This window comes from Ascochyta rabiei, chromosome 22 (genome assembly GCF_004011695.2).
Source record: "Ascochyta rabiei chromosome 22, complete sequence".
Lineage (NCBI taxonomy): Eukaryota > Fungi > Ascomycota > Dothideomycetes > Pleosporales > Didymellaceae > Ascochyta > Ascochyta rabiei.
In genome coordinates, this window is record NC_082426.1 from 153,483 (window position 1) to 167,138 (window position 13,656).

At 52.9% G+C, this 13,656-nt stretch overlaps 4 protein-coding genes across 4 annotated transcripts, besides 2 other annotated features; 2 read left to right on the top strand and 2 right to left on the bottom strand.

Annotated features, from left to right (window-relative positions):
- Positions 1 to 868: 868 nt before the first annotated feature.
- On the top strand, positions 869 to 3,376 carry EKO05_0011262 (uncharacterized protein; the record flags this gene model as incomplete). Its single annotated transcript, XM_038947513.1, has 1 exon — positions 869 to 3,376. One exon carries the CDS (start codon positions 869 to 871, stop codon positions 3,374 to 3,376), a length of 2,508 nt encoding a protein of 835 aa, XP_038792449.1.
- Positions 2,933 to 2,976: a tandem repeat.
- Positions 3,377 to 4,068: 692 nt separating the features above from the next.
- On the bottom strand, positions 4,069 to 4,888 carry EKO05_0011263 (uncharacterized protein; the record flags this gene model as incomplete). The annotated part of the gene is made up of 2 exons (XM_038944389.1): positions 4,069 to 4,816; positions 4,875 to 4,888. 2 exons carry the CDS (start codon positions 4,886 to 4,888, stop codon positions 4,069 to 4,071), a joined length of 762 nt encoding a protein of 253 aa, XP_038792450.1.
- Positions 4,889 to 4,904: 16 nt separating this feature from the next.
- Positions 4,905 to 4,946: a tandem repeat.
- A 446-nt stretch (positions 4,947 to 5,392) lies between these two features.
- EKO05_0011264 (Mannosyl-oligosaccharide 1,2-alpha-mannosidase) lies at positions 5,393 to 7,325 on the top strand (the record flags this gene model as incomplete). The annotated part of the gene is made up of 4 exons (XM_038944333.1): positions 5,393 to 6,075; positions 6,123 to 6,908; positions 6,966 to 7,232; positions 7,283 to 7,325. 4 exons carry the CDS (start codon positions 5,393 to 5,395, stop codon positions 7,323 to 7,325), a joined length of 1,779 nt encoding a protein of 592 aa, XP_038792451.1.
- Positions 7,326 to 10,439: 3,114 nt separating this feature from the next.
- Positions 10,440 to 11,873, bottom strand: EKO05_0011265 (uncharacterized protein; the record flags this gene model as incomplete). The annotated part of the gene is made up of 1 exon (XM_059637950.1): positions 10,440 to 11,873. One exon carries the CDS (start codon positions 11,871 to 11,873, stop codon positions 10,440 to 10,442), a length of 1,434 nt encoding a protein of 477 aa, XP_059493933.1.
- Positions 11,874 to 13,656: the final 1,783 nt, after the last annotated feature.

The window sequence follows — 13,656 nt, forward strand, 5'->3', positions numbered from 1 at the left end:
GCACGGTTTGCAGGGCGCCGGCGTTGCAGGGTGGACAGTGGACAGCATGGCATGTGCGTGCAATTCGGCAGCCGCGCCAGTCCGTATTGGGGGCTTCATTTGCGCTGCCTTCTCCTGTCTCGCAACGCGCCGAGAGCAGAGCATTTTCTACCCACCTCTCTTATTTCCCTTTCCCTTTCCCACCTCCGCCATCAGGTCGCGCTCTCTCCCGCCGTCCTTTCGCTCCTTATCTACCCTTCTCCCAGCCCCGAGGCCCCTGGCAGAGTCGGCCTTTTTGCCTCGTTCATTCTTATTGTTCGCTCATTCAGCACCGGCGACCGCAAAACAAGCCCGAGGCCAGCATCTGCCCTTGAGCACGCCGCCTCTAATTCTGTCCCGTCCGTGGCCATTGCTTGAGATCAGCAGCTTATAATCTGCCCCTAATCCCGTGCCCGAATCCTCCACTCGACCCTGCCTTGCTGGTCTGGTCGACGTCTGCTCAGACTCGGTATACCTTGGAGCCCGCCAGCTGCTGTAGACTCGTTTGGCCTTCGATTCCGCGCGATCCACCCTATATTCAGTCCCCACTTAGCATTGCGCCCTTGGATGTAAGCACCCCCCCCCCCTCCTGTCGCCGAGCTTCGTTACCGTCCCAACTCAGGCCAGCCGACTGACTGCCCCCAGACTGTCTTGCAAAGCATTGACGCATTAGCTTCTACGCTTCGCATCCTTGGCCACCATCTTGCAACCGGTTGCACCTTCATCTTCGACCATACATATTTCGCCGTCCGGTCCGTCGAGTCCTGGACGCAGTAATACATCGCTCACCACGGCTGTACTATCTCACAACTCGCGGGACAGCTTCGGTCTGCCACCGCACCTGCTTGGAATGCAACACGACGGAACCTCGTCGGCACCGACTGGACCTCGTCTGCAGTCGAGCTTTCTGCGGCAGATGAACGGCCAGATGAACGGCCAGATGAACGGCGCTCACCATGGCTTCTCCCATGGAGCCTTCGCTACGAACCAGCCAGGCTATGCCGACAGGCACCCTGAGAGGTCCAACAACATGTCCATCAACACTGGCAGGCTGAACCCTAGCAACCAGAATGGCGCTGACATGCAGACTCCTGGCACTGGATACGACATGAACTTCACCCCTCTGCTGCCTTCTCAGCTTCTTCTGGGCAGCCCTTTCCAACCCGGTTCTCCCTCAGCTTTCGCCTCACCCCAGTTCCAGAGCTTTGGCAATTTCGCTGCTCAGAACCAAGCGCAGCAGAACAACCAGTCTAACCACATGGGTAGCCCCTTGCAGCAGCCCCTTTCACCCCAGTTGTACCAGAGTCTCGTTTCGCCCACAAGCATGAACGGGCCTGGTTTCTTTGCTGGTCCTCAGTCGCCTACTGGAGCTTTCGGTGGCTTTGGAGCTCAGGGTCTTGGTGGATTTGGTTCTTCCATGCCCATTGCCCCAGGTCTGGTCTCTGGCACCAGCAGGACCGTCTACCTTGGCAACATCCCCCCGGAGACATCTGCCGAGGAAATCCTTGGCCACGTAAGAAGTGGTCAAATCGAGTCCGTCAGGCTCTTGCCAGACAAGAACTGCGCCTTCATTTCCTTCCTCGACAGCAGCTCTGCCACCCACTTCCATTCGGACGCCATTTTGAAAAAGCTGTCGATCCGCGGTCAGGACATCAAGATCGGGTGGGGCAAACCCTCGCAGGTGCCCACATCAGTGGCCCTTGCCGTCCAACAGTCAGGGGCTTCCCGAAATGTTTACCTTGGCAATCTACCTGAGGATGTCTCTGAAGACGAGCTGCGCGAGGACCTCAGCAAATTCGGCCCCATCGACACTGTCAAGATTGTCCGCGAGAAAGCCATTGGCTTTGTTCACTTCCTGTCGATTGGCAACGCCATCAAGGCTGTTGCCCAACTTCCCCAGGAACCCAAGTGGCAGGCTCCCCGCCGTGTCTACTACGGCAAGGACCGATGCGCTTACGTCTCCAAGACTCAGCAGCAGAACGCTGCGCAGTACCTCGGCATTGCTCCTGGCTACGCTCACGTTCTGAACGGTGCCGATCGTGATATGATCTCCAACGCTCTCGCTCAGCAATCTGTGGCAGCTGCAGCTGTCGCGACATCTGCTGGTGGTGTCAACAACTTGGGCAACCGTACTGTTTACTTGGGAAACATCCATCCCGAGACAACCATTGAGGAAATTTGCAACGTTGTCCGTGGTGGTCTCCTTCATCACATCAGGTATATCCCTGACAAGCACATCTGCTTCGTAACCTTCATCGACCCTACCTCTGCCGCATCCTTCTATGCGCTCAGCAACCTTCAGGGCTTGATGATCCACAACCGCCGTCTCAAGATTGGTTGGGGTAAGCACTCTGGCGCTCTGCCGCCTGCGATTGCACTGGCCGTCAGCGGAGGAGCATCGCGTAACGTGTACATTGGTAACCTTGACGAATCTTGGACTGAGGACCGTCTCAGGCAGGACTTCTCGGAGTACGGTGAAATCGAGCTAGTCAACACCCTCCGCGAGAAGAGCTGCGCTTTTGTCAACTTCACCAACATCGCCAACGCTATCAAGGCTATCGAAGCCATCCGAGGGCGCGAGGAGTACAAGCGTTTCAAGGTTAACTTTGGCAAGGACCGCTGCGGCAACCCACCTCGTCAGATGAACAACAATCAGTCTCAGGCCCAGCAAGCTGGTAGTGATGGATTGCAATCACCGTCGCCTATCAGCGGTCTGCAGCCTAACCGCGGTGTTGGTCCGTCGGTTTCACCAACTGGCTCTGGCGCCCCCGGCTCGGGAGGCAGTACCAACGGCCAGTTTCCTTCGGTCCAGGCACCTGCCCCGGCCAACATCTTGAACACTGGCAACAACAACCCGTTGATGATGTACCTCCAGGCCCAGCAACAGCAACAACAGCAGGCCGAGGTTGGTCTTCAGCAGCAGCAACAGCACAACCAGCAGCAGCAGCAGCAGCAGCAACAGACTTATCAGTCTCCCCAAGCTGCTTTCTATGGCGCTGATCTGAATTCAACCTCGCAGCCCCACCACTCGCACGCATCGCACAACAGCACCTCGAGCTTCAGCCTCATGAACAGTACACCTAACGGCAACAACTCTGGTGCTACCACCGTTGGCGGTCTGCTTGCTCCCTCCAATCTCAATGCTCGTGCCCAGCATTCTCGTGCTGTCAGCCTCCCCGTTTTCACCCAAGGTCCTTTCAACCAACCCCTCACGAGCCAAGCAACCCAGCAAGGCTCATTCGGTAGCTTGAGCTCCGGCATTGGTGGTTTCGGCAGCGGCAACGGTGGGTACGGCCTTGCCATCCAGGGCGACGGTGGTCTGAACGGGTGGGCTGAAGAGGAAGTTGGTGCCCAGTGAAAGCCAGACGCACGAGCAAAACAGGGTTGACCCAACTTTTGGACTGCCCTTCACATCTTCTCTTATATCCCCTTTCTTTGCATTTTGACCTAGGGAATGGAAGGCGTCACATGCATGGATCCGATTTGATGCGATCTGATGTCGAGTAAATTGTTGTAATCTGAACGTTGCTTTGTTACACCCTTAACATGCCTCTTTGTCACTCTTTTCTCTGTTGTAGTTTACATATCTGTAGGGATCTTAAGAAGCGGAACGTGTGCTAACGGGCCTGTCGAGGCAGCCAGGCGGAGGTACGAAAGCAAAGAAATGATAATCTGTCACCCTTTCTTTCTTTGTGTTCTAGCTATGTGTACCTTTGTGAGATTTTGGTGCCGATTGCGTGAGGCTGGATTGGATGGCTTTGCCTTTCGACAGCTACTCCACGCGACGTCTTCCACCGGTTCTGTTGTGGTTTCGGATCTGGCTGAGCCCTTCATTGACTCTTTCCTCTACCTAGCCGCGTCTGACCGCTTGTGACGTGGTGTAGAGCAGGACGAGGGGCTCCTAAAAGCAGGTCTGTGTGCTCGCCAATGCCAACTGGAGAACAGAATTTAGCACTGATAGCTCAAGCTAGCCGCACATCCGGGCGTGTCCCTCCAGTACAGGGCGTGTCCCTCCAGTACAGGGCGTGTCCCTCCAGTACAGTGCGTGCTTCACCCTCTCAATCTCAAAACCTCACACCACATCCTGACCGCAGCCTCTTCCTCTTCCCCTAACCCACGCCCCTTGGGCACCATGAGCACCGCCTTCACCTCACTCCTCCCCAGATCCCTTCCCTCCTTGAGCTTCTCCCAGAACTCGCGTATAGTAGCTTGCGCAAATCCAAAGTCCACCTCGTCCTCCTCAGCAGCAGCGCCGTGTGCAGCGCCATTCCCTTCCGCAACGCCCTCCTCGATCCCGGCAACTGTGCTGATGCACACGAGCACCCCCGGGCTGCTGACTCCGCCACTCTGCCCCTCCCTCAGCGCGCGCAGCTCGCCAATCTGCACGGTGAAGAGACCGCCGGCATACGTGGCGCCGTTCTGGACACTCAGCGTGTGTCGCGGGCTCCAGAGGGCGGCGAGCTGGTTGCGCAGCAGCAGCGCCTGTGCCTCGCTCTGCTGGGCGGGTAGGGCTGCGACGGTGCCGGGGCCTCTGGATGGCGGCGGCGCGAGGTGTACGTATGCGCGGTTCTGGCTGAGCGACGACAGCGTCAGGAAGTGCTGGTATGTGTGTGCGTAGGACGGGGTGTCAGAGGATGGGTCGGAGCGCGGTGGAGTGTCGCGGAAGAGGCGGTAGGTGAGCGACCATGGGGTGGTGCGGGAGAGGGTGTGGAAGGCGGATTCGAGGGCGGGGATCAGAGCGTTCAAGGTGGTGGAGGAGTCGGCGGGTGAGTTGGTTGAGGTGGGGATGAAGTAGAGCCTGGGAGAGTCAGCAATGCTTGGATCTGTTTGCTGGCTTCATCGACTGCACTACACACCCGCTGTACTTCATCGTTGCGACTGGATAGCGTGACAGCCGTGACTGCCGTGACTGCCGTGACTGCCGTGACAGTCTTGCGGCTCACGCAAGAGCTCCAATGTCCATGGCGCCGGATCAGATCGGCTACAAGCTACCCCTGCTAGCGTTCGCTAAGCTCAGCCGGGACCCTGGATGGACGCGACGCATTCAATCACAACGTCAAGAAAGCCAAGCCCTCCACTCTGGGACGTCCGAGGGCATCGCTGGGCCCGCAACGGGGCATGGCGCCCCTTCTCGTCATCAATCCAATTCTTCTCTCTGCCTCCGTGTTGCTGCATTGATTTTTCTGTACGCTCCGCGTTCCCTCCCACTAGTGACATCATTGTCTTGTTATCCGCTCGTTGTAAATAGCTGCTCCGTTGGCCTTGACCAGTATCCATTCATTTCAAGGCATCCTGTTCGGTCTCCTGAGACACTTCCCTCGTTCTCGCTCATGTTCCAGATGATTTGGACACTCTGAACTTTGCATCGGCCGCTATGAGCCCTATAATCCGACGGATTGCTGTCCTATGCATAGCCACTACCCTCCTCTACCTTGCCTTTCGCCAACTCACACTCAGCGCCCACTTTCCCATACCGACCCTCACGTCCTCGAATCGAGTCAAGGGACCGGTAGCATGGAAGGACATACCACTCAAGTACCCGATCGCCTCTACGATCGCACTGCCGACCGGCACACCCTCCGCTATTCCCCGCATACAGCATGACTTCGGCGTCGACACCCAGCACAACAAAGCGGAAAGGCTACATAGACAGGCTGCCGTGAAAGAAGCGTTCTTGCACTCCTGGAACGGATACAAGAAGCACGCGTGGTTGCAAGACGAGGTCACTCCGGTAACAGGAGGTTATACCAATGGCTTTGGCCAGCGCGGCGCAACGCTTGTCGATACGCTGGACACTCTGGCTATCATGGGTCTAGATGAGGAGTTTGAGGCAGCTGTAAAGGCTGTCAGGAGCATCGACTTCACCACAAGTGCCACTCCTCGTCTGAATGTTTTCGAGACCACGATACGATATTTGGGAGGACTGCTGAGCGCGTACGATGTAAGCGAGGCAAAGCACGGCGTTCTCCTGGACAAGGCTACAGAGCTGGGTGATATGCTGTATGCTGCCTTTGACACCTCGAATCGCATGCCCATTGGCCGCTGGGATTGGGAAAAGTGCGTTTTATCCTGTAATCCACCTGAGCTCTACTAATCGAGACCAGCGCCGCTCTACGCATGTACCAAGAAGCAGATGGCCAAGGACTCAGTGCTGAGCTAGGCTCGTTGACTCTCGAATTCACACGTCTTACACAGCTTACAGGAGATGCAAAATACTACGACGCCGTAGCGCGCATAACCGCTTTGCTGTCCAAGCACCAGGACCGCACCCAGATCCCTGGTCTCTTCCCAATCCGTGTCAGCCCTGCACGCGAAGACTTCTTGCAAGATAAGACATTCACCATGGGCGGCATGTCCGACTCGCTGTACGAGTATCTTCCGAAACAACATCTCCTCCTGAACGGCCTCGACCCCCAATACCAAAATCTCTACTCGAACGCTATCAGAGAAGCGAAGCAACACCTCTTTTTTCGGCCTCTCAATCCGCAGAATGCTGATATCCTGATGTCTGGATCAGCTCACATCAACAGCCTTGGCAGTACCAAACTTATCCCCGAGGGCCAGCACCTCGCGTGTTTCACGGGCGGCATGGTCGCACTTGCTGCCAAAATCTTCAACCGCACAGACGAGCTAGCCACAGCGCGAAAGTTGGTTGATGGATGTGTGTGGGCGTATGACAGCATGCCGACGGGGATCATGCCGGAGCGCTTCACCCTAATTCCATGTTATGGGGAAGAAGACTGCACATGGCGGACCGAGAAGTGGAACGAAGCCGTCAAAGCGGCAGGCTTCGGCGAATATGTGAGGGAACTGGACGCAGCAGATATCATCAAGGAAGACAGTCTGGCGCCAGGCTTCGCAAGAATCAGTGATAGGCGATTTCTCCTCCGGTGCGCTCCCCTTTCCTGCCCACCCCTATATCATACACTGACTTTTATTGCGGATAGACCCGAGGCCATCGAATCCGTCTTCATCCTATACCGCATAACCGGCGACCCCACGCTGGCGGACACAGCATGGCGCATGTTCGAAGCAATCAACAACGCAACCATGGCCGAGTTCGCACACTCGGCCATCGCAGACGTGACGGTGCCCAACGAGCAAGAGAGCCAGAAGTTAGACCAGTGCGAGAGCTTCTGGATGGCCGAGACGCTCAAGTACTTCTATCTCATCTTCAGCGAACCTGACCTGATTAGCTTGGACGATTATGTATTGTAAGTGTTAGCAAGGGCAGGGCTTTGGGGGAGATGCTAACGCTGAGTAGAAACACCGAGGCACATCCGCTGCGCAGGCCGCTGGCGACTTGAAAGCGGAACACTGATATGACCTTGGCCCGTGCAGGGAGAGGGATACATAGAACACCCCCTCATCTTTGAAGTTTGGGCAGAGACAGTGTGCTACGTCGATCATGTAGATATTTCGCTACGCTACGCCGACATCTAGGTAGCGAACATACAGACCGAACCAAACGCCTGATCACTCGACCCAGTTCCCGGCTGCGACTGATCACTCCGCTTAATTGGCTTCCCCCCATGCCAGTCCTGCACAGGACCTGTTCTTTGCCACCAGAACAAGCTTCTGTGCCTTGTTTTTGGAATCTACCGCTGGTGACTGCGCTCTTTGCATGTCAGCGAAGGCGCGGCTCTCGTCCGAACGTGAAAGTCGGATATAAGCAATCGCCTTGAGAGATAATCTATCATCCGCCACACACTTCTACAGGTAATAAAAGCAACAGCTAGGGACAAGCAGACTGCCTGTTTCCTTGCATCTAAAACCAACACTGCATGCGGACCTCAAAGCCATTGCCGATTTCATATGCTGCCTTGCTTGCGGCGAAGTCCTGGCCAGGTCTTTCCTACAGTCGCAAACTCAGCAAGCATCTCCTAGTTACATCTCTATGAATTTAAGACTCAAATTAGACTCGCAAATATGACTCGTTGTGCTGTTACCAGGCAAGGGAGCTGATCCCATTAATTGCAACATTGAGCATGTCAGCCCACAGCAAAATCTGAACTACAGTGCGGTCTCTTACGCATGGGCTACTGAATATGGCAATGCGCAACAGTCAGAGCAAGTCACGGTAGATGGGAAGATACTGCGTCACCAAGAACTGCCGTGCAGCTCTGCGACGGCTGCGACAACCTTACAAACGCCGAAAGATATGGATAAACTCTATTTGCATTGACCAAACCAATGTGCGAGAGCGTAACCATCAGGTGGGACTGATGGAGGATATCTATAAGATGGCTTCAGCAGTGCACATGTGTATACACGACCCGCAAAACAGCTACACTGAGTGCATGGCATGGATTGTTCGGGGACATGATCACAGTGCAATCGTATCTGAACAGCTCAAAGTATTCCTATCCCTGAGGTACTTCAGCCGCAATTGGGTCATTCAAGAAGTCGCTCTTGCTCAGTAGGTGATCTTGGCAGTCAACGAGGATAGTGTCGTACTCCATCACAGTACGCTTTCAATCATATACCGAGAGTGTCGTCGATTGGATATCAAGGTTCCTGAACCACTGGAATGATTGCATCAAGACACTCCGTAGCGACTTTGATCTCATACCTAAGAGTCTCTCATGAAGCCTCCACGACAGATCCTCGAGACAATATCTATGCCATTCTTAGCCTCCTTGAGCCCTCAGTCAGGCAGCTAAGCCCAGTCGATTACTCGTTAAATGTGGAGCAAGTCGTGTCTGATGCAATCATGGCTTGCATCACAATCTCACAAAATCTGGCCATTCTCTCGCTCGTCCGATCGTCGGGCACTTGCGGTGATCCTGCGCTTAACTTCAGTATGGAAAGCTTCGGATTGTTCCTGTCGGCACCCTTACCAGCCGGCATGCCACCACAACTTCTAAACAATCAGCATGGACCTTTTGTATCACAAACATGCGTGGAAGACTTCGCGTGCAGCGAGATTGTGAAAGACGCATCGAGCTTGCGTCGATCGTTTGTCGTTGGAAAATTACACACAGTTGCTGGTGTACACTTCCTGATTCTACATCTCAGAGCCCGGACACACCTTGTCGACATCCTGATTGAGTCCACAGATCTCTCGGTAAGGTATTGCGCTGAGGAATTTCTTGATTCCACTCTAAATGAAGAGATCGATCCGGCTACAGCCCGGGTATCGACCGTCTTGTACGAGACCCGTAATTGGGCAGTCAGCCGGCTTCATCGACTTACGACGCTTGCATGGGAGAAATGTGAATACAAATTTGAGAAATTGAAGAACAATTGGATGAGCGGTGGTGGTCTTAACGCGTCCATTGAAGATATTTTGCAAGTCACACAGTGGGAGACTTGTATAGATATCAAGTCTTCCATGGAGTCGGGTTTTGCATCGGACAAGAGCAGAGACAACATTTCACAACTCCCGCAAGTAACTCCTCCAACGCTCCAAAAGACCAGTTGGTGCTCTCCAATCAACCGTATCTTTTACACGAGTTACAGAATCGGATTCACCTCAGTCGATTGTTTGCCAGGCGATGTTGTGTACGTTATAGACCGTGTGCGGTACTCACTCACGTTGCGCGAAACTAGTCCCAACAAGCTCGGAATCATTGGGATCTGCTATTTTTGGGCGGCTTTGGAACTGAATTACTGGAATCTGGGTTCGCACAAAGGGCATTGCGCAGATCGACTGGTCGATATGGGCGCCGAACAAACCAGCACTATCAGTAACTTTTGAAGCTTTTGGGGCACTTGATATACCAGCGGTGGATTTATCCTGGCAGGGGAATAGTTTGATGTCACCTCGGTATCCAGTTCTGACAGTGACAATTTCGTCAACGCTACCGCGATGTCTCATCTCTTTTTCCAGTTTCAGGAGCGAACATGGCGGTTAGAGCCGGACTCTGATTAGGAGTTTGCACAGCCAGAACTGGCAAATGTGTGGCCATATCACCACGTTCCAGCTTCTTCATAATCACATTCCACAAATCGTCCTCGCTCAAGTATGACGCCGTGGGCTTACCATCAGTGACTGCTACAGTCAATCAGACAGGCCAGACAGTAGCCTTCTAGTGTTATAGGAGACCTCAATGATGTCAGTGTAAATCCATATGTGCCAGTTCTTACAGAAAACATTAATCTACCATGTTCTTGCCGTCCATCAAGGCTGCATTGATTAGTAACAAATCTGCAAGCAGCAGGCTAATATTTCTCATCATTGAACAGTTATTTACAAACATCATATCTATCGATGTGTCTTTTTCGTTTCAAATCGCGAAGATTGCGCTCAGAACTGGCACACTAGGTTGCAGAACGTTTATTTATTACTTTCGAGATAGCAAGACAATGAGATCGCGTCCTGACATCCAACGTCGCCAAGGGATAGCCTGACACGCAGGTTGAGACTCAGAAAGCCCAATCAATCTAATCAGATGGCATTTCTATTCTTCAAACCTACCTCAGGAATTGACAGCGTATTTTCTCCATTTCCCCAGAGATCGCGGCATCGTCTGTCGCTTCTTGTCTCCACGGCAAGGCTGTGGCTTCTCCAGACGGGTGTCCAAGAAAACCACCGGCTCGCAAACCTCAGGCAGCGAGTCGAGCATATCCGACCTAACCGTCCATTTTCCTTCGCCGTCCACTGCATACGGCTCTTGGACGATCCAATCCCGCCACTTTTGGAAAACCTGTAGGACTTTCGCCTCGCTGATCTCAAACCACTCGATGTGCGTCTTGCTGCACCCTTCACATGCGCGCTTCTTGCGGTAGTTAACCAGTTCTATGTGCATGAGTGCCTCGATACGGCGGACGTGCGGAACTTTGAGGAGCTTGCCGTCGCGTGAAGATTGGTGGTAGTAGTGTGTGGTTTTGCACTGGCGATTCCACTCTTTCAGTCGCCGCTCGAGATCGTTAGTCCGACCCACTTTGACCATGCCGAAGATTTTCTTGTCCCAAAAGATGTACATGAAACCGTCCTCTTTGTCGGACTTTTTGAGTGGCTTCTCTATCTTGGACCGTAGAGCTTTGGCTATCTTGAGGTCACTGCTTGGTTCTGCTTGGAAGGATTTAAACTTTGAAGAAAAATTGGGTGTAGCGGTGCTAACCTTGGGTTTGGTATGGTTCGTTGTGAACGACACTGTAGACGCCTTGCTGGTTGAGGAGGCTGGTGCAAGTAGAGGCAGGTCGCACTTCGTAATGACTCTCAACCACTCGTGGAGGGTCTGCAGATTATCGGCCGATACTCTTTGAAGGGCATATGTCAGGTCGAGCAGCACATGCATGCTTGGTCTGTTCCATCTATTCCATTTGATGTTTGTGGAAGACTCTGCCAAGTTCCGGTGTTGAGTACACACCACTTGTGCAAGCAGCTTTCTGATATGTGTCGCAACAGACACATAGTCGAACCTGGCGATGTACTTCGAAATAGCTTCTATGTTTTCGCTGACGCCACTTGAGGATATCTGGATGGTTTTGTGGCCGCATCGAGATTTATTCTTCACATTAGAGGCCACGCACCGGCGCCGGTTCTCGCCAATCCTAGTATGTACATCGAAAATTATGATGCAATCCAATGCAAATTTGAGGATTTCCACGGACATGAGGGGTTTCAGGACATTGGCGGCTTTGGGCGTCGTTTTAGCAGTCTCGACCGTACTTTGCGAGGTTGCCCCCATGATCTTCAAATTTCGGTATTTTGTGTCTCGAGAACTCGCCTCAAGAGCTGTGGAGGATCCATTTGAGGTTTCGAAGCTGAAGTCCACGGGAGTTCGCACGATGTTTCGACTCTTTGCTGGAGGTATCGCGTCAGTGTAGCCAGGTATATCAATCAGCATTTTTGACCTACGACTTTGGCTCTTGGGTTGCAGCTCAAAGAAAAACCGTGTCAAACCCATTGCATCTGTCTCTGATGCTGGATCCTTGACCTCGGTGACTCGGACGCCAGGTTTCGCCACTTTTGTGACAGCTTTACGCCTGACACTCGCTGAGAAGACGTTCTCATCTGCACATTTCTTGATATCTGGAGTCGCAGGAGTTCCTGTTAGGCTAACGATACTCTCAACGTGGAGATCCTTCTTGCTTTCTTCGAGAGTCACACCATCCGTATCGTCCGAGATCGTCTTGGATTTGTAACACGGGTTGTCACGAAGCCCATATGCTTTGTTGCTATCAACTGCAAGTCGATGTGAGTAGATCTTCAACAATTGACTGTATACTTTGAGTTACTGCATTCTTGTAGCATTGCTTGAAAACCCCTGATCTCTGCATTGGGTTCGTTCTCCGCATAATGCGACCCAACTGCTTCACTGTTTTCCTTACTGACACCCGTAACGAGAGGACTCGATTGCGTAAGCTCGGTGGTACGTTGGTCTGTCTTCGAGAATTCTTTTGAGCTCACGGGTGATGTTAAGGGGGTCAGAGGGTCAATGTCGATTTGGTTAGATTGTCACACTGGTGTTTGTGGTGGGTCCCACACAGAATTGCCTGTGCTTGGAGAAGATAGAGTGGAAGCCGAGCTCGATGGTGGTAACAGGAGTGGTGTTCCTGGGTCCGAATTGTGTTTTCTGGAAGATGAAAGCGTACTGCCGTTGATGCTATAAACACTGACAAGTGTGAGCTCTGTATTGTACTCTTCATCAATTCCATAAAGATCATCGATCTCTTTGCTGAAGATCTCGAGGTGATGGTTGCTTATAGTCGAGACTTGGGATGTCATAATGATGGCTTATTGAGAGGCTTAAGAAATGATTGAAATAAGGTTGGAATGTATATCAAGTGGTGATGGAAGGGTAGGTATGGCTGCTGCTCGATCACTGCAGCTGCGGCATCCAGAAGTTTAAGTGCTTCGCACTCATGCTTGCTGGAACTACAACATGTAATCTCGCGGCATTCTGAAGCAAGGCAAAGCTCGCATGTCCCGTCACAATCACCATCGCCTGCATCAAAGTAGATTTCGAGGTGCTCCGGTCAGCGCATGTTTCAAGATGGGGCGTTAAAGGTTGCAAGGCTGCGAGGCTGCGACGAACCATTGCCCCTGACAAGAGGCGGGAACCGACCCAACATCTGGGCTGGATGTTTGTTTTGGGAAATTCCAAGGTGTTGGGACGACAGGGTTAGCATGTGATGTGCCGCCAGGCCGCATATACCACCTGTTAGGGTCCGATGATGCTGTGGTAGCCACCAACTGATTTTCAGGCACTGAAACACCAGCTCCTAGTCACGAAATGTGAATTTGGCGAGTCGAAATTGTATAGTTACAATATTGGTACAGTTTCGGTTGACTTGATCGCTTAGCTGCCCTAATCGGAGCTCTAGGCGAACGACTGATTAGACTTGGTAGTTCTTAAGACGCAAAAATCACATCCGTCTTCTTCGGCCCGAGATGTGCTTCAGGAGGGGTATGTTGCATCTCGGTTCTGGGAGAAGCGGGTTGGGAAGGCGAAGGATGCAGTGATGCGGCGAAGCGAGCTTACGCTGGTCCAAGCACATCCTCCATACTGCAGTCTTTAATGAACGATATCACCTATCTCATCAGCGAGTGCAGTTATGTAGTATATACACCGACGGAGGAGTGCTTCGCGTCGGCATTTCGGCCTTACCTGGACACTTGTTTCACCATACATGCGTCAAGATACAAGCGAACCCTACTGACATAGGCAGATAGCAGTGAGCCTGGAA